This window comes from Chelon labrosus (assembly GCF_963514085.1).
Source record: "Chelon labrosus genome assembly, chromosome: 5".
Lineage (NCBI taxonomy): Eukaryota > Metazoa > Chordata > Actinopteri > Mugiliformes > Mugilidae > Chelon > Chelon labrosus.
Window position 1 is genome coordinate 29,051,466 of NC_140341.1, and position 20,083 is coordinate 29,071,548.

A 20,083-nucleotide genomic window follows, 5' to 3' on the forward strand; every position below is an offset into this window, starting at 1 on the left:
GCTGGAATTTCCAGAGGAAAACATTCCCCAATGAAATATGCATGTCGGATTTGTCGGGGTATTACCGCGCTCCCAGACTCTGATTGTCTCTACTTTTCCACGGTTAGGATTCAGGCTAAATCTTGCTGACATTTTTACTTTCTTTCTTTCTTTCTTTCTTTCTTTCTTTCTTTTCAGCCAACATCCACTTTCAGCATACTGCTGAGCTCGTCAAGAACCTTGTGAAAGTTGGAGCAAACTATTCAATGCAGGTGTGTAGTGCAGAGACAACACCACCAAGCCTTTATGCCACATTTGCAAATACATTTTATTTTAATACATTTCAGTGTTGAGATGTATGTCTGTGAAGGTTCCAAGTCATCCAGGTCATGGTATATCCAACAATCGTTTTAGAGAAAGGCAACTCGAGATGTATTTCTGAGGTGAGGTGAAAAGGACGGGTGCGTGTCGGAGGTCTGAAAACACTCAGTTATTATAGCTTGGCATTGTCCCGAGCTTATTTGTCCCACTTACCAACACAGTCAGCAGTTGGAGCTGCAGCAGTGATTCACAGGAACCAAATAAGGTACTTTGAAAGTCTCGATTGCTGCAATTAGCACCAAGAGCGAACTCATTCTCTCAGTCGAGACAACGACGCCAAAGCTGAGCAAACATGCATTATACACATATTTCTGGATTCACTGTGACTTTTTGAGAATATCATTATCACAAATAAAAGCTCATAAATGGGTAGAAAAGTGATCCACTGTTTTATGCATCTTTACCCCCTATGTACCAGACAACGGCATTATGAGAGACTGAAGAGACAAAAACAATTAATATCCAAGTTTTGAAAGTTTCAGTGTTATTATTCAATGAAGAAATAAAAATCTTGTCACAGTAGATATTTTTGATTAAAGGCAGTGTTTCAATCGATACAGAGAAAAACAACAAAAATAGTCATGACAGACATTTTGCTGTAAACAAATTCAACTCCACAGCACTCAGCTGCTGATGAATATGACTATGTTGCTTTTACGTTCGGTCCATCACTGCATAAAGCCTGCAAGTTTGGGCTCTTGGATTTAGTTTGTTTTTGTTTTTGACTTCTTCAATTTCCATTATCTACAGTATTCAATCAACTCTTTGGAAAAGAATGTGGTGGGGTTGAGAGAGCCTGAAAGAGCCAAGCACTATAGCATCACACATGTCTGATCCTCAGGGATTTCTTGTAAGATATGCAGTACATTAGGTGTTGTGAGCTGGTTGCCATTACAGGAATTACATTGCGTGGCACTAAAGCATGATTTTTGGCCCCTTGGGTCGCAACAGAGACAAGCTGAAAACACAACACTTTTTAAGCAAACGAAGTCATCTTGTTAGCGACAGTATAGATCCATGAGATGCGCAGAAGCTTTTTTTGGCCATATTATTTGTGGTCACCTGGTGAATGTGAACGTGAAACAAGGCTGACATGATCATGAGCTGAAAGACACAAAAGAATGCTCCATAGAGCTGATATGCAGTTCTAAAAGTGCCCAGCGTTTGAAATCAGAATGAGAGATAATGCTTTTTATTTTTCACCACCAGATCTACCCAGATGAGGGCCACTTCCTGTCTCAGCAGAGTCGCCAGCACCTCTATGCCACACTGACCAGCTTCTACAGGGAGTGTCTAAAGGAGGAGCTGCTACCGCTGCCAGATGAGGAAGAGGAAGAGGAGGAGTAGATGGGAGGCTTTGAGGGTCAGACCTTTGGCAGATCTTGAAGAATTTTGCTAAAATCAGTCAAGGCTTTCCGTGTTTGGACCAAGTGTTTAGCCAGATATGGACACTGAGCTCGAGCTGCTCTTAAAGTGTGTGTGCGTGTGTGTGTGTGTGTGTGAGAGGACTCCAGTGTGTGACTGGATATGTATAGTGTTGAAAAGATAACTGAAGGACACGACAGTGACACTCACATTGCCGGGACTTGAGACAGGAACTGCCCTCTAGCATAAAGTCATTTCAGTTTTGGGATGCTCCGTTTCTCGGCAAAGCACACGGAAGACTGCCTCCATCTTTTGCAGACTATCTGAGCTGCAGTCATCCCCACTTAACCAAGTGCATGGTTCTTTTACACCCCTTTCGGCTTCACTCATTTTTGTCACGTCGGCCTCCTTTGTGGTAGCACCTGGGAAGAGAGGGCCACAGATGTACGCGTTCGATCTCACATCTTCCTTCGGTTGTTGAATTGTTGCACAAGGAAATGCTCCAGTCATTTGGGAAAATGTTTAGTCACATAAGTCCACCACGACCCGAGTGGATCCTCGATAAGTGCAATTTCCTGCTGAAACCTTCCCTCCATCGCCCACCCTACATAGATACAGTCTTTAGAGGTAACACTATTGTACAGGGGTCTTGTGTAGACATGTACAATGCCTTACGAGGTTTAACATACTGTAATATTACTTGCTGGCAGTGGTACTCATCAATTAGCAGTGTCATGTTAATCTATGTCAACTCAGGTCCTTGAGACACAGCATTACAGTCAGTTTAGAAACTACATTACACTATGGCTGTATGGCCAAGTATAATTTATAAATTCTGGATGAAGATAGTGGATACTGGCCATATAGTAATTTCAGTTTCAGGCCACACTGCAAAAGTTCTCCATCTTAATGTGTGATGTAATCGTGTTTCCTTAAATCAAGTGATGAAATCTCTAAATTTTCAGTGCAGCTCTGCCTGATTAAGAGACATTTGTCTTATTCTTGGACTTAGAAGTGGGAAAATCAGTGAAAATAACTGTACTAAGATGGACAATTTTACAGTGTCATTAAGGTGTTTGCATGTCTACAGGGAATGTGTCAAGTGTTGCCACATTTTGTACAGTACAATACAGCAGAGTGTGTACATAAATATATTTTTAAGATGTCAGATCTCATATGGGGATGGATTGATTTGACCTGGATGTCTTGTACTTTTTTCCCTGTTTTTCTTTCAGCTGTTTCTTCTTTCTTCTTAGGATGGATTTTGTAATGCTTGTTCTTGTTCTTTTTGCTGTTTTAAAAGGGAAAGGGTAGGGTTGAGGTTTTGGGGTTATTGTGATTGTCCTCTAGTGATGATTATGAATAAATAAAAAAAATATGAAAAACTGGGACATTGTGCTGACATACACGTAACAGCAGAGAATCAAATCACCCACATTTGTTTGCAGGGTTGATTGAGGACAAAAGATGTTTTTTTCACCTTGGTAGTCACATTAAAGAAAAGAGGCTGTCTGTCACGGCCTCAGGACACGTACAGTAACGCTTTAGTAGGCAAGATCTGTTTTTATAGAGCCTGGCGTAGCTGCTTCACCAATGTGTATCTGCGTGCATTAATCACTGCCTGTATTTACTGCCCTGAATGGCCAAGCAGATGTCACTTCTTGAATCTGCGGGAACTGAGGTACCAGAATTAATTTAGGGTTGTTTTTTTTTCCACCAGCACAGGAGCTGCTCAACCACACTTTGATGGGTTTTTTTTCATTTTCATTTTCATATCTTCCATGAAAGGTTTTTTGTTGCAGAAGCAGAGCTAGGTCAAAACTCAGAGGAGGCAGCTTGTTTATCACATAGTCATTCACAATCTTCAGCTTCATTTATGACTATGCAAAACAACTTACAAGGAACTTCAGAGGAGACAAGAAGATGATCAAAATGCAGTGGAGCAAATTAGGACAATGAACAAACATACAGTATTTTAACACTGTACTGGTACACATCTACATCTTTTTACCGTTTTCTACAATGTAGATAACAACTACTGACTTCAAAACTCTGAAATAACCACCACGGCATTTTAGAATGACAAGAAAGTATAACTTTTGGCCTTCTTTAGATTTAATCACACCTGTGCTCATTTCTCTCAACCCGCTTCAGGAGGTCGTCACCTAGAACTTCTACTTTCCACACATGCTAAGCCCTTGTCGTCTGTTTTTTCTTTACTCTGTGTTCCAAACAGATCCCAAACTAACTCTGCGAGGTTCAGGTTGGGTGACTGTGGAGGTCAGGCTGTCTGACACAGAAGCTGAATAGTTTGGCACACGGTTGTGGTGTCATTAAGACGACAAGACAGTCCACTATTTAACTTTCGACAAGGGTCGTCTGTTAACTCCTAACCCCGGTCACGTTTCCCCAACAACATCAGCATTTGCTTTGATCAAACAATGCGACACACAGGTGAAAAGACGATCTACGTTAACAATTTATTTCACGAAAAACATATTCTTCCAAATATACAAATGTCACCTGCTGAGGACACGGTATACATACATAATAAAATGAGATGCAATTTGACAAGAAGTGAGCGTAGAAGTAGGTGCAGTAGAAGAAAACAATCTGTGATCAGACTGTCTCTCAAGGTAAGACACAGCATTACAAGAGTTTGAGGACAAAGGACGCTGTACAGCATAGACTGATACATTACAGTTTCTCTATTTGAAACCCCTTGTTCACATTTTGGGATATTAAACGCTACATGTAAAGATACAGTGAAGACTCTTTCTGGTCATAAACATTTAAATTCTATACATATCCAGTCAGTACTGCTGCAGTTCAGATTACTGAAGGTGTTGATCATATTGCTCTGGAACCACTTCCATTTCTGAATCCTGTGACAATGTCAAGCACCCCCAACAGTTTTCACATTTTTGTATTGCTATGGACACTGCGTTGGCTCTAATCTTGTAAAATAATGACTGCAATGGGATAAAGGCACTGGCAGGAACTGTTCGTTGACATGACCCCTAAATATCTGGTGTAACATATGAGTGGATATGTTTTGTTTCCAGTAAATATTCACATTAATTCACAGTAGATTACAGCAGGCAGCAAAAATTCGTCTCTAAAATGGAAAACATACAAAACTCTTTAATTCCCTGACATTTGTACTCAGTACATGATACAAACATTACAAACGGTAACTCTTGTCTAAAGCATTAGATTACAGCAACAACACTACCGTCTTTCCTTTTACATCTTAGTCACCACAGCTCTGGAATCACCATGATGACTTGCTATTCCATGCAAAGGTAATGCTACTTTCGCTTTCATACTGCGGATCCGTCGTTTTTCACCAGTGCTCATTAAATGCTTTTAAAGACAGCAGCCCTCCATGGAAACACCACCTCTATTTGTTGGCTCATGACAGCAGTTACTACAGTACACTCTTCACAAAACCATCTCACAACAGGAGGTTTCCACAGACTAGTCATCTTCCTTAGACGTCCGCGGAGCGTCAACCTGCTCCTCCTCGAAGCAGCGCTTGAAGAAGCTCAATACTGAGTTTAGCATGTAGTGCTGGCTCTTGGCGGAGACCACACTGTGTCCTTCATCTGGGAAAATCTAAGCAGCAGGAAACAGAAAACAAAGAGGGGTTTATGAAACTTCCCGATTTTGGATCATTTTAAAATGTATTTAGACTCAGCAGTGGTACATCTCAGGGCCACAGGATCACAAGCTCTAGCTCAACAAGATTTACTTTATTGCCTGCTGCTGCATTTTACTCCTACATGTTTACTTATACAGATGAGACAAAATATCATTAACCTCACACATTAAATTAATTACTGTACTATACACGACTGTGCTAATAATTTCCAGGTCTGGAGTACATTAGATAATTAGTAGGCTAAACAGTAGGTTCTTGTGGTATGCATATATTATATATTTTTGTCATTTTCTTAATTAATATTGTCGCTTCTGCTGGAAATGAGCCGTGTGGTGCAGCTGTGCCTGAGTGTCTGCGAGACCATTTGAATTGTGCTAACTGTGTTTTTCTGATATTTCTCTAGCACATGAGATGCCTGTGTGTGATGCAACGTCTTATTATAGCCATGCTGTGTCATCATAATGGTTGGGTTAGGGCGTGGGCCAAGGTCTGAAATGCACGCTCTGCCATTGGACATGATAAAAAGGAAAATCAGACGTTGCTTAGCTTTTTATCTGTCATTTACAGATTTTGTCATACTGCATTATTTAGAGGTCCCAGGCTCCAGACTCTGCTTTCAAACTACTTACATGCATTTACAATCAAGGTATCCAAGTTTTAGCCAAGGAACCACTGGGATTTTATCACTGTAGTATTTTTTTACAAAGTACAACTTTGCAATATTAAAGGTACGGCATGACTTATCATGTTATGCATGATTTGAGTATCTGCAAAGTTTTATATGTTTAACCCATGCTAGAGCTGACAGTGGTACTCACACTCACATAAACACTATTCTGATCGTATGTTCTGTTTAGATCAGAGGGTGTATCAAAGTGTGATTCTAAACCGCATGTCCTATAGTGAACATTGACGGAATAGACATACTGTAAATTAAAGGATTATCTTACGACACAGCAATTTACCAGCTAAAGACAGTAAGGGAGAAGCTTATGATCTACTTAGTACAGATCTAAATAAGACAGGCTTCACAACTTGCATTCAAATCAACTTTGCAATTTTTAAAGGGATATATACACTTTTAACACATTTATTTACAGTTTTTATTTTTCCCCACGTCTCAAGACAAAACAGGTTGTTGGTCACTGTCTTCCAAAAAAATAGTGATCTGACTCTTCTGTTGGCAGCACAGTTTATTCCGTCAGTGCATTCCAGAAGCTTTGCAAAGTCTGCTCTTGTATGGGAAGTGAAAGGAATGTCATTCAGATAGGAGAAGGCAGCAGTCACCTGGAGTGTGTAGTTAACATTTGATGCAGACAGCAGTTTGACCAGCTCAGCAGAATGCTGGAAATGAACTGTGGCTGTGAAAAAAAACAGATCATTAAAATGAAAATGCATCATATAATAATTATACAGTCCATTACACATTGTTAGGATTTTCATGAAATTAATGCAAATTAATTGTAGGAGCACCCTATGCCAAGAAAAAAGACAGCAACTAAAAGTTAGGGAATAGGAAATAAAACCGATAATAACAAACAATATAACCTGTTAGTGCACTTTGTATGTACAGTGTGTCAATATCCACTTTTCTTAATTTTTTCTGGCAAGGAGCCATGTTATACGTCCACATATCTGCTTTATTATGTGTACTGATGCCATACTCACCATCTGCCGTGCCGTGCATAATAAGAAGGTTCAGTGGACTGGATGCTGTGATATTGCTGAGCAGACTGGAAATCTGCCAGAGACAGTTAACAGTTAGCCTCCAAAGACACAAACAGCAACAGATTAAACAGCTTCTAATTAAACAGTAATTAATGGTAATTCCACTCACACTTTGGAAGCATGTGCTCTTACATTTGTAATTATAAATAAACAGTTTTAGGCTCGAAAAAGGCAAACCATATCTTTAAACCAGACCAGTTCCCACAAATAAATATTCACACTGTTACTCCTATCAACTTCAGTCAAAGACAGAACTAAGCTTTACCAAGTAATGTTGATGCTGTGACTGTGTAGTTGAGATTACAGATTTCATTATTGGGTTCTATTTTTTTGCGCTGTGATCAGCATACTACTTTCCTGACCTGAGATGAGAGCTGAGAGACAAATGAGGCACTTCAAATGTCTGTGAACCACATTTATTTCTGGTGATACAAAACTAATGCTAACAGTGTAAGATCCAATGTCCAGTTTTCTATAGTATCTTCAGTGTTTATCAAATCAAGAAGTATCCAAGGTAATGTAATGATTCCATTCAGCTATGCTTTGGCCCCAAGTTGAAATTATTTTACAACTGTTTGGAGATTTTTTCTTTTTTCTGGGGTCTTCAATGCAGGATAGATGAATAGGCTATTTTGTTATCTTAGTTTTGCAAAAAAAAATAAAAAATGATTTTTTTTTTTTTGATATCTGGGGCTATTCATAAAACATTCAGGGCTTTAGTCAGATGCCCAGGCCCCAAACATTGCAGACTTGGAGATGAGAAGGGAGAATGATTGTAGGCAAACACAGACGAGTCCTTGAACAAGACTCCTCCAGAGTGTAGTTACCTAGAGACTGGAGCAACAGTTCATCTTTCAGCACATCCATGAACCAAAGCATACAACACACGCAATGCTGGAATGGTGTCAGGACAAGTCTCTTGACTGCCCTTGAGTGAGCTGAGGTGTACAAAAAAGGGAAGGGGTCTAAATACTTAATGAAGGCTCTGCCCTGTTTGACAAATTGATAATATGTGTGCGGCTTCGTGTCTTGAAACAACAGTAGACTGGGAACAGGCTTTGAAGATAGAATACAGGAGACGAGCTTTGTAGTTGCACTCAGTCCCGTCTTTTAATTGCAACTTTTAGCTTTGCCACAGGGTCACTAGGTCAATCCATTTGTTGACCAACTGAGATTAATATGATTATTTTTTCCTTCAAGCGGGCTGAGGGATAGTTCGGCTGGAACGCTCTGGTCAAGGATCAGTGGCAGTCTCCGAATGACCTCCAATCAGTTTGGCTCAAGGTGTGTGTAGAGTTTGTGGCAGATTGTGTCAGAGTGATTCTCCATTTGATTGCTGGAACCGACCGAGCATTTGTCTGTATTAATAAGTCCCGCAGTGTATTATTTCTGCTCAACTAAATACAGTCCATGTAAGAACTTATACTGCATCAGCTGTCAATAAGCACAGGTATATTCAATCACAAACCATTGCTATTTATTTATCACACTTAAAGGTAAACAAGTATATTGTGAATTATTGTGAATTCAGATCGACTGGCAATTATAAGATTTATCTTTGTATTCCTTTCTTAGGTCTTACCACTCTACATGTGTCATCTGCAGATGTTTTCCCCGCTTTTTAACAGTTTTGCAAACACCATGCTTGATTGACAAGGCATGTTCAGAGATGTGTGACTGGAAAGAAGGTTGGCTGAAAGGATGATATTCGCTCACGCAGTCATGGCCTTTCATACGAATGAAAACAGTAGGCGCTCAAACACACCCACACAGTTCACGCACTCAAGGCCTTCAGCTTTGCACTGAATGCGGAATGCATTAGTGCAAATAATATAAGCTCCTGTATACATTTATATTACGGTCACACATGCAGTCTTGTAATGAACCACGTTTATAAAAACAGTGTCAGGGCAGCAGTTCTGACACTACACTTAGAATTCAAACATGTAGAACAGTACAACATGTCACAAAGTTTGCGTCAGAGATCTTGATTTCGTCCACCAGATGCCCCATTCGTCCACCAGATGCCCTCACTCTGTCCTAGTTACCTGAGTCATACTCCGACTCGCTGAGCATTTATTAAAGTATGTTCGCTCTTATACGCATACTCGTATACATATATTTTTATTTTATGAAAGGCCAGAATTAGTATGTTGCCGTTCTGATGCACAGTGTGTCAGATACAGTATGCCAAAAGTACCAGGATGCCCTAGTATAACCAGTCACCTTTTACGTCATGCAAGCTACCATGTTCATTCATTAATTTATCTTCTGTAACCTCTTGTCCTGTGGAGGGTAGCGGGGGGCCAATTTAGTATCACCAATTATTCTAACCAGCATGTCTTTGGACAGTGGAGGAAGCCGGAGTACCAGGAGAGGACCCACGCAGACACGCCCTAGCAACCATGTTTTTCTGGTTATTCTGTGCAGTGGAAGACATGTCAAATGATTGCAACAATTCTAAAATAAATAAAGACCAATGACCAAATGTGATGGTCAAAGGGCAATGTGCAATGTTAAGACAACTTGGTATACCCAAGACATACTTTACTCTACAACAGGGCCTGATTCTGGCAGTCCCCACCCACTTACGCATAGCTGTGGCTTTACTTGTTTAAGACCAACATCCCTTCACCTGTCATCTGCCACATTGCCTTTAAAGTTCTGCTCCCTTGACTTGAAAACTTCCCTGGTCTTTGCTAAGTATGGACCTTTTACCTGTGTATTGACCTACCAGATTGACTCTTTTGGACCTGTATGTATTTTGCTCGTCTGTCCTGCAATACAGTCTTTTAACTGACACTGTCTCGTGGAGTGCTTGCATTTGTGTGGAATATAATGGCACAATTAAAGTATTTTTGTTACAAACCAGTCAAAGAGATCTTTAAAAACACCACTGGCATCCAGTCGTACCTGGTATTTGTGAGCTTCTTTCACTGGTGAACCAAAGTATTTCTCAGCAACAGCCGACCCTTTATAAGGATTAAAAGGAAAAATGGTTAGAGGAAGATATTATGAGCAGCGTAATACACTAAACACTGTTCATACATTATAACACTTCCAGAGTTTTCTCTGGTACATATACATTTAATGATGCCATTGAACAATATTGTTTCTCCCTTATGTATTAACAATATAATATGCGTAACCTTTTTTAATGAGTGGATGTCTTTTAAAATCAAAGAATTAAGCTTAAATCTGATAATGAACCTTCGTCATCAGTGATAACATTATAAACACTGATTAACTGGGTTGACGCGATGAGTGTCCTTGGGGGGACAACATATGACTTAGATTAGATTAGATAGATACTTTATTTATCCCGTGGGATTCACATGTGTGTATGTATGATATGTCATGACTGTTTAATTCTAACCATGGAGTCTCCAGTTTGTTATAGGAGCCACAGCAATGCCACATTTGAAGACAGAGCTGTGGCCGAGAAGCAGGAGCAAGGACAAGAAGCCTCCATATGCCTGAAAATAGAGAACATTGACTTTAAAAGAATGCAGGGTGAGAAACTGTCAATTTTTGTAGGTATTTATATACAGAAAAAAGGCTGTTACCTTTCCATAAACTCCCACTCTGTTGCCATCAATATATGGTAACTTGACCAGGTACCTGGAAATTTACAGTGAATTAACTAAATAGCAAAAAGGAAGTGGAGACTGTTTTTAATTTTATTAGTGCAAAATGAATTAAGCATTAACCTCATGGCAGTTATCTTTAGTAAGAACTTACTAGTATATTTAGTTGTATTCTTAATCTTTGCCTTCTTTGAAGAGGAAAACTTATGACTGACACATGCTGGTTAAGAAAAGCCTATATTGCAGTAGGATTTAAATAAATAAATAAGTTCTAAGTTCTGTCCATAGGCTTATTACTGGCTAACTACCCAGCTAACAATCCTACATTGCATATGTAAGAAGCCAACATAGCTTAAAATGCAGTCCCACAGATGATGACTTTGAGCTGGCTCCAACAGATTCCATTCAACTTTTCTCATGAAATACTAGGCCAGTACTTTATACATTACAATACATTATGACATTTAATATATTGTGTATTTCATAGTTAAGTACATATTATCAAAGAGGAGGAAGTTTACTTGCGTAACTGGCTTGTTAAACATGAGTAGTCTGACGATGATGATGGTGATTGACAGACCCCAGCAGCATAAGAATATAATCACTGCCAGCACAACTCTGATATTTATATAGATTATAGGATCGGGATTGTTTTGTGTCCTTCACACTGTGCTATATATGCTGTTTGTGCACCAGATCTTATAGAATAAACTCTCAAAAAAATAAATGTGTAAACAAACATACTCTACTGCTTCAATCTGGTCCTGAACATCAACCGTTCCCAGCCTCTGGTAAACTTCGTGTAGGATGCTCTGACCCTGGAACCCACTGCCCCGGCCGTCCAGGCGGGCAACAATGACGTTGTCAGAACTGACCAGGACAGAGTCCCAGCTGATTGAGAAACGGTCACTGACAGCCTGACCACCAGGGGCACTGTCACTATGAAAGGGGAGACACAGTTTTGTCCAGTAAGAACGGTAAAGATTCCAGAAAAGTGATTTACCATCCAGAATAAATCCAGACTAAAAATGGTGGCACCAGTGAAATACACAGTTAATGCTTACTGATCCTAACCATTCTGGATTGTGATGCCTTTAAAACCAATTGCCTGAATTCCCAGTCAATAAGTACATTTCCAAGTAAATATAATGATTACAGAAATGTCAAAAGTCATTTTGCAGCACCGCAATCATACACCGATCAGCCACAACATTATAACCACTGACAGGGGAAGTAAATAACATTGACCATCTTGTGACAATCCAATGTTCTGCTGGGAAACATTTGGACCTGGCATTCATGTGGATGTTACTTAGACATGTAGATCAGACCAGGCGCCCCTACCCCATAGCAATGACACTCCTTGATGGCAGCAGCCATCCCCAGCAGGATGCAGCCTGACACAGACACACACACAAAAACGATTTAGGAACATCTAAAAAAAAAAAACATGAAGAACAGCACAAGGTGTTGACCTGGCCTCCAAATTCACTAGATCCCAAACTGATCAAGTATATGTGGGATGATCCACAGAGGCCCCTCCCCTCAACCCATAGGACCTAAAGGCCCCCGCTAACAACATTCTGTTGCCAGACACAAAACTGTGTTGGAGGGACAAGGGAGACCTACACAATATTAGGACATAATGTTATGCCTGATCGGTGTATCTCAAATTCCTTTTTATTTCCTTTCCTAGATCTCCAACAGCAAAAATGATTATGCAGCATTTGACACCCTAAATAAAGGATTATGTATTAAAGCATTGCAATACAATCAAATTCAAATGAAAAGTAAAGGCAATTACATACAGTACTAGTAAAAGTGGGTGCTCCTGTGTTTCATCCAAAGCTGTCGGGACAATTAACTCCAGTGGAAATGCTGCAAAATAAGTTAGTGTTAATATTCTGCCCAGAGCAGTTTCTGGTGGTTAAAATCAGTCACAATGAATTTTGTTTTTCAAAGCATGCACAGCTTTTTCTTTAGACTACGTCAAATCTCTGTGCCAGGGGTGTTAAACACACAGCCCGTGGGCCAAAACTGACCTACCAGAGGATCTAATCTGGCAAGCGGCATGAATTTGAAGTGCAAAATACTGAAATTACATAGAAGACTATTAGTATTTGGGAAGGTTCATTAAGTATATGGAATGTCCTATGTTCAACATGGCTCCTGAACGAACCATAGTCTTGTGTTGTAAACGGTATGGACAGGTGTCAGTCTGTTTGATTAGCCAATTAGAGACGTTCAAGTTAACCTAGGTTCCAGGTGGATGGGACTGAGAGGAGAAAGACGGAGCGAGAGCGAAAGTCACTGCTAAAACTTAGTTCAGTAAACTATAGGGTTTTAAGTTAGTGTGATTTAGCTACGTTCCTGCCTGCACCACGTAGTGTATTTGTTTGCTGGAGAGACTGGACCCTCAGTGAGAGCCTTTTCCGTTGGGAATTCTACTTTATTGATGCTAAACTGTGACCACACTGCGGACTGTTGCTAGCTAGCTCCTCATGCTAGCATTATGAGAGCAGTACTTGCAGTACTTGTTCTTGGGAAACACTTGTTGCACCAAGCTGCTAAGAACCAACTGGATGCTTCTGAACATGGACGGAGCCTGAGGACGTGTTTCTTCACCACAGTGACGGGACACTGTCTAACAGCCTTCTGCATCCCAGGAATGGTGAGTACTGTTAAGACACTGAACTGGATTCAAATGGGCTCAAATGTTATGTGTGCTTCCAGAAGTATATTTGTCATAGTGTATTTCCTGGTAACGAGTAGGGACCTATGGGGCTCCAGTGGTTTTGTTAATGTATGGGATGCTGAGCTCTCATGGCAGCATAGCTGTATGTGAAGCTAACCAGGTCTCTCTGCACCCTAGAAAGAGTCAGACATTCTAACTGCTGCTATACACACATCCCAAATTTAATACTTTAGTAGACCCGTCATCCGTTCACCTACCATGCAAAGAGTGATTACTCCTGCAAAATAAGAGAACAGAGCGCTGCAAAAGTAACTGCTGCTATTCCTGATTTGTCCTCTGTTATAGTAAGAGTAGCGGACAGAACACAACATCCAGAACTAAATGGCAGACAACAATAAAATGGCACTTTTTAAAAAAAAGAAATTCCAGGTTGTTCATAAATGTTTTGTAAAAGGACAGCTCAGTAAATGTTAACATTTTCATGATATACTTCTTTGCACTAAAACAAAGGGAAACATTTGGAGTTGTTGTTATTCATAGGTTATTGTACTATAATATTTCTGGTCCGGCCCGCTTTAGATCACATTGAGCTGTATGTGGCCCCTGAACTAAAATTAGCTCTATGCACTTGATGGTCTGGTTAACACAGCAGTCTAATCAGACAGGAAAATAGGCTGCAGGGGCTGCGGCAGGTAACGTATAACCTGGTATTTTAAATGGTTTCACTTAATTTCAGCTTTTACTGGGCCTTTACATGTTCTCACCCATAGCAGCCAATCAAAGACACTGGAATTGATTCACCCAAGAAGCTTTAGTCCCTGGGACTTTTCTTGAAACTTATGTGAGTGATTTACACCATAATGTGAAGTGAAAGTGGTTGAAATGAGGAGGGAGTCTTGGGCTTGTTGTTTGAGGTGTTAACTGGTGTGAACCAGTGGGACAGAGCTGTCAGGACAGCAGCATCAGCAGAGGATAAGTCAGCCTTTCACTCATCAGACCTGATAAAAAACCTTTTTAAATGAACTTTAAGGCTACACGGCCGGTCTGTTGCCTTTTAACTGAAGAAGTATGTGCACCATGACCTCCAAACAATTAAGATTTACAAGAAAAATAAAACATGGAAATGAAATTACAGTGAAATGAATGAATAAAAAATGCACAACATCCAACGCAAAATTGGTCTTTTTTATTTTTTGTAAGTCTGCTTAAAAGGCCATAAATATGTATTGTATAGTCTTTGATAGAAAACAGATTAGAGAGAGGGAGCCATACGGTGACTTGATCCTTCTAATTGAAACAATATAGAACTGTGCTTCGTAAATTAGAGCGGTTTCATCTCAAAACAAAGCCCTGCACCTGTTCGTTCAGTTGTGATTTCTGCTCTTGTCAGTGCATTTACATGGGGCAGAAAACTCCAGAAAACCAACAAAGATACACACAACTGGGTTTTTAAATAGTTTTTATGGCCTTTCTGTTTCTGAATAAGCTGCTGAACATTCAGGTATATAATTGGAATAACAGTGCAGTCACCATGGGGCCTGTACTACAAAGTGCTTTATGAACACAAATTTTGCAAATGGTTGCAGCATCATGTTTTATATATGAATGCAACTTGACTTGGCTTGCATGCTCACGCAAGTATTGTGTTTGCTTCAATTATTGATATTTAGAAAAGGAAATAATTTTGATGCTGCAAATGACATGGTTCCACCCCATCTTTCAGAATGGAAGCCTATGAATAGAATATAGCACATTGTCCAATTCCTGACATGAATGGAATAAATACATTTTAACTCCAACATTGTTCTTCGAGGCCCTTCATCATTACATGTTAACTGAGAGAATGAGAAAGAATGAACATATATTGACTTGTGTTAATACAGTGAGGATGATACAGACACATATAACTGAGAGAACAACAAATAATTACCATGAAGCACACTAAAACACGAGTACATGATCAGAGAGAACTGCAGTGTCTTACCAAAGTTGTTGATTTGTAAGATTCTTCTTTCCCACCTTGGTATTGTCCTGTTCACCAGTGCACGTCTTAATTCTGTGTTTCTTTCCAGAGTCTTGGGCTCTGCTGAATGACAGGACATGAATATATTGCTTTGATTTGAAGAAATCAACAGGCAGAACTTCAGCAACTGTTGATAAAATGAGATCTTATTCATTTCAGTGAAATATGTAACTTTAGTTAGTGGAAAACTAAAACACAGAGCTTCAAGAAAACCCTTATTTAAAATCCTAAATGGGGATGGGTTTCTTCAAACATTTTTAAACTGTTTCTTTTTCAATATTTAAGTGTTCAGGTACCTTTAACAAACACTATTTGCATAAACCCTTGGCATTTGCAAGTGGAAGTGGTTAGAATTTAAAAATGACAACGAGGAAGTTGAAAAAACGGCAATAAAAGTTAGGTTGCTGAGTTGGCTTGTCAACAATACCAACTTAAAACAATTTAAGTTGTTAATCTACCACATTAGGGGTAACTGAAGTTTTGTGTTTCAGTCATAGGTTGAAAGTGTTTAAAAGTCGTGGTTGCCTTTTCACTTTAGTAGATGGAAAATAAACTCCAGGAAAATGATTCATTTACTCAAAATTTGGAGATGATACATGAGAGTTACAGCAGCTAGGGAAAGAGAGATGGGTCAAACACAGAATCTGATGTTGTTTTGTGTATTTCAAGTGATTTTAAGTCATTGTATATGATACTGAGATGATGCCCTCTCAGCCTGTCAAAAGGTTTTGCTATAAGGTTGGTGACCTTTTCTCATCTTTAACCATGCAATTAGTCACAGAATCATTCTTATCAGAGTAGGAATTCGGTAACACGCCATTGGGATTTCAAGGACTGCGTGTCCTTCAGCCAATCAGAGCCACATGAAATTTAACTTCACAGTGCTCAGATGACTTGTTTGACTATGTTGCTGTTACTGTTCTGTCCATCAACGCATAAGTCCACCTAAATGAATTCATTGGTAATAATGAAATTCTGAACCGAGCAACTCCAGGCCAACTTTCTACTGCAAACATTTTGTGGGCATGGAAAGTCAGGCTGGCTTCCAGGCTTCAGAATCACACAGTTCTTTCACACACTGAACTGAGCATGTCCAAGTAATGTACTTAACCTAAGCTAGCAACGATATGTCATAACAACGTAACTGTGTGTGTTAAAGTGCCCAGTAGTGTACAGCAGAAATGTGACATGTTCATCATAATCACCTCTTAATCTCCCAGTCTGTAGGAAGGGAGAAAATTATAGTTTATCTGCAGCAGAGTCCCCTGATGCTGCTCTGAGTGCCTCTGAAGTACACTCAACATTTCAAGCTGTTAACGCTCAGCCTAATTGCATCTTCATGTCCATTTCACAGACTTACATAAACGTCTACTGTTGAATGTTGCCTTAATGACTTAGTCTCGGCAACGTAATCTCCATGTTGACCACTTGCTCTTTTCTGACACTGAAGGCACACTCTCACATAAAAAATAATAATAAATAAATAAATAATAAATGTGCTTGTGCTTCCACATAATGAATGGAAATGTACCTGGTGCCTGATGCAAGTGAGCGAAACAGGCTAAATAGCAGAAAGCTTCAAGTTTATCAGTGTCAGAGAACTTACTGTTTATATCATTCAGTTTGTGAAGAGTAGTCTGGGGTATTTCAGGGCCTGGGGAAAAGTGTGAAATGTTTAAGTCAGGAAGTGAAACTTTATGGCACAAGTTTATATTATGACATTCAATTTTAAGAGATAAAAAAAACAGACCAGTCAAAGTAATACATTTTTATACTTGACTGGTTGCTGTCTAACCCTAACCTGAGGTCTGTGAAAAGCAAAGGAACTTATTCAATGCTAGATAAAAAATAGTGGTTTTAATGTTTTAGCTTGTATTTCTAACTTGGACTTAGGACACATTTTCGACTTAAGGATCAAAACTGAGGCCATTCCAATATCATTTCTGAGTCCATTTTAGAGCCATAATGGCATTTAGAACAGTAAACTAAGCAGTGGAATCACACACAGCTTGACCTAGCTATGATGTTACTGCAGCTGGTGCTACCTCTGCAATTGAGAAGAACATGCTGATTGTTGGGGCTGAAGATGGCATCATAGAAGGTGCACTTTGATCTGAAAAGGGAGCACGTCAGACACTCTGTATGAAGTGGATCGATGGTGGAGACCCTGTGTGTGGAAAACAACAAAGCTGTGTGAGCACAAACGACATTGATATCGGAGTTTATGTCTGATAAATATCCAGAAACAAAGTGGTCATTGATAGCATTGATAGCTTAACTAAGTGCATATTCAGCCACCTGTTTAATGTCCATGTTCAATTTAGACATAATAAAATACAAATCCAGTAGAAAAACTTCACTGACATATAGAATCTCTTCTGTTCTACACCGGTTTAACAGAAAGCAAATGGCAGAATCAGACCTATGTACATGAGCAAGATTAATAGCACTACAGCCATTTATTCACATCTATTCAACTGAACAGTTAAGAATCTGTATTTTCTTTGGCAGATTTCTAGAAAATGTGGATGCAGATTCACAACTCACATTAATGTAGTGAAGAATAGATCATTTAAACCGTTCTATTCACACAAGAGGCCACAGGAAAAAACTCTGGGGATTCTATATCAATATTAAGCTTTTTATTTAATAGAGACAGTTTGACACTTAGAGCTAGATGAGAAGATCAATACCACTCTCCCATCTGTAAACTAAATGTACAGTCTTCAAGCACCAGGTCTTCCATTGATCTCAAACAGCCTCAACTCTTAGAGTCATGGATTCCACAAAATGTTGGACACATTTCACTGAGATTCAGCACATCATTTCTGCTGATTTGTCAAGTGCACATACAGTACATGGTGCCAGACTCCTACCACATCCCAAAGGTGTTCTAATGGATTTAGATCTGGTGACCGGAGAAGCCACTGAAGTCCAGTGAACGCATTTTATGTTCATGAAACCAAGCTGAGGTGCCACATATGGCCATAAATGGTTGAACATGATCACCAATTGCACTGAAACACACTTTGGCACTGAAACCAAAACTGACTGGTATTACAGGGTCCAAACTGCATCATAAACCCTCCAGTAGCCTGGACCCAAGTTGGTTCCATGGATATGTGGATATGATAAAACCAGATTCCAAACCTGACATCTGCAGTCTCAGAAGAAATCCTGACTTTTGATGTGAACATTAACTGAATCTCTTGTTTTGTGTCGACTTACATTTAGAGTACAGATATAACAAGGCATCTAACTTATCATTCTATGTCTTAGCAAGAAAGTGAATGAGGGCATTTCTACAATGTCAAACTGCCCTTTTATTCATGATGGTGCCTTCTTCACTTTTTCACTGAAGTGAGATTGATCTTGTACCTGTACAAATGACGCTGAGTTGCACCCTCCTCTGTACTTAGGAAATAACTGCAAAACAAAACATTAACATGTTATTCAAGTGGCCGCGTTATGTGTCAATACTGTGTGGTGTCAGTAAATCATGCTCACACTGAATCTGTGATTTCATCGTAAGCCAGTATTTGGGAGACTTCCCAGCTTCCTGAGGTCAGGTGGCGGAGGTTGACCTCTTGACTGTCAGACTGAGAGGCATGAGAAAGAATACAACATAAGAGAACATAGAGACTATGTTAACACTCTACAGCCTTAAGGAGCTGCTACACTTGTGTTGACGTTTCTACCTAGCCCTCACTTTCAATCTGAGACTTTGCTCCACTTATTATCTCTGCAGGAACATGAATTAATCTGGCCCAGAACCCCTGCAGTGGCTCTAGTGCATCTACTGTACAACACTCTCCTTAATATATTCAAGTAAATGTATTCTTAATTCTCTGGCGTTTCAGGAAATGGAGTTAGGATATAATTTAAAATGATGAGACTTCAAAATGGAATCAAACGAGCTGTGTGAATAATTGGAAGGCCATTTCCTGTAGGCAGAAAAGATAAGGGAACGAAAGGAAAAAAGTACACATCTCCTAATTCAATGTATTCATTTTATTCAAAGTTTCTGAGAGTTTTACTTGGTTGGAGATCATAGTGATATGGTTGAATGTCCCATGGCCACTGTATTTTAGGGGCATGGTGATGAAGAACGTAGTGCAGTCCTTGGAAAACACTGGCTCCTCATTCTGGAAAAAGAAACAGCAAACAAAGCTATAAACACTGAGTTTGTGCTGTGAGTTGTCAGGCAGGTGATTAGAGTGATGAAAACCTGAATGATTGCTATGAAAAGCTAGCCTGTCGTAGTCACACGCATTTCTTAGAATATTAGTGGATGATTATGCACTCTTACTCTTCTGTTTATCACCACAACATAGCCAAATGATTTGATTGGCCCAGTGGATTGATGCCAGAGCATAATCAGTTCCCAACAAAGCAATTCCAGACCAAATTTCTGCCACAAAAATTTTGTGTGCAAGGGTACCAGGCTAATGAAAAGCAGCAATTTAAAATGAAATTTTCTAGCATTGGTGGTGCTTAAGAATTTGAATGAATCGGAAGCACTTTCATGCACCTTTCATAATCCTAAAATTCGGAACTCCCTGAACCAGTATTTCACGATGAAATGCCTTCCACCAACTTAAAAGTTATAGTCACCTCCCTGGCCTTTCCTTTTGGTTTGATTAACCACCGCTTGACAACCA

At 39.6% G+C, this 20,083-nt stretch overlaps 2 protein-coding genes across 2 annotated transcripts in view; one reads left to right on the plus strand and one right to left on the minus strand.

Annotated features, from left to right (window-relative positions):
• dpp10 (dipeptidyl peptidase like 10) overlaps positions 1–1,710 on the plus strand; it is a gene marked incomplete at its 5' end in the record, with an annotated part of 201,361 nt that extends 199,651 nt beyond the window's left edge. The window contains 2 exons of the mRNA XM_084544737.1: positions 178–251; positions 1,570–1,710. Of these exons, the coding sequence (XP_084400863.1) occupies positions 178–251; positions 1,570–1,707 (212 nt within the window). The 3' untranslated portion in view covers positions 1,708–1,710. The remainder of the gene's footprint in view (positions 1–177; positions 252–1,569) is intronic.
• Positions 1,711–5,205: 3,495 nt separating this feature from the next.
• Positions 5,206–20,083, minus strand: part of LOC311488194 (inactive dipeptidyl peptidase 10-like) — a gene marked incomplete at its 3' end in the record, with an annotated part of 106,375 nt that continues 91,497 nt past the window's right edge. The window contains exons 13-26 of the mRNA XM_084544736.1: positions 19,460–19,567; positions 18,930–19,021; positions 18,801–18,848; positions 17,468–17,589; positions 17,029–17,076; positions 15,384–15,485; positions 12,513–12,582; positions 11,449–11,643; positions 10,684–10,738; positions 10,494–10,593; positions 10,031–10,089; positions 7,058–7,130; positions 6,677–6,750; positions 5,206–5,343 (exon numbers count right to left, since the gene is read on the minus strand). Coding sequence (XP_084400862.1) covers positions 5,206–5,343; positions 6,677–6,750; positions 7,058–7,130; positions 10,031–10,089; positions 10,494–10,593; positions 10,684–10,738; positions 11,449–11,643; positions 12,513–12,582; positions 15,384–15,485; positions 17,029–17,076; positions 17,468–17,589; positions 18,801–18,848; positions 18,930–19,021; positions 19,460–19,567 — 1,284 coding nt within the window. The remainder of the gene's footprint in view (positions 5,344–6,676; positions 6,751–7,057; positions 7,131–10,030; positions 10,090–10,493; positions 10,594–10,683; positions 10,739–11,448; positions 11,644–12,512; positions 12,583–15,383; positions 15,486–17,028; positions 17,077–17,467; positions 17,590–18,800; positions 18,849–18,929; positions 19,022–19,459; positions 19,568–20,083) is intronic.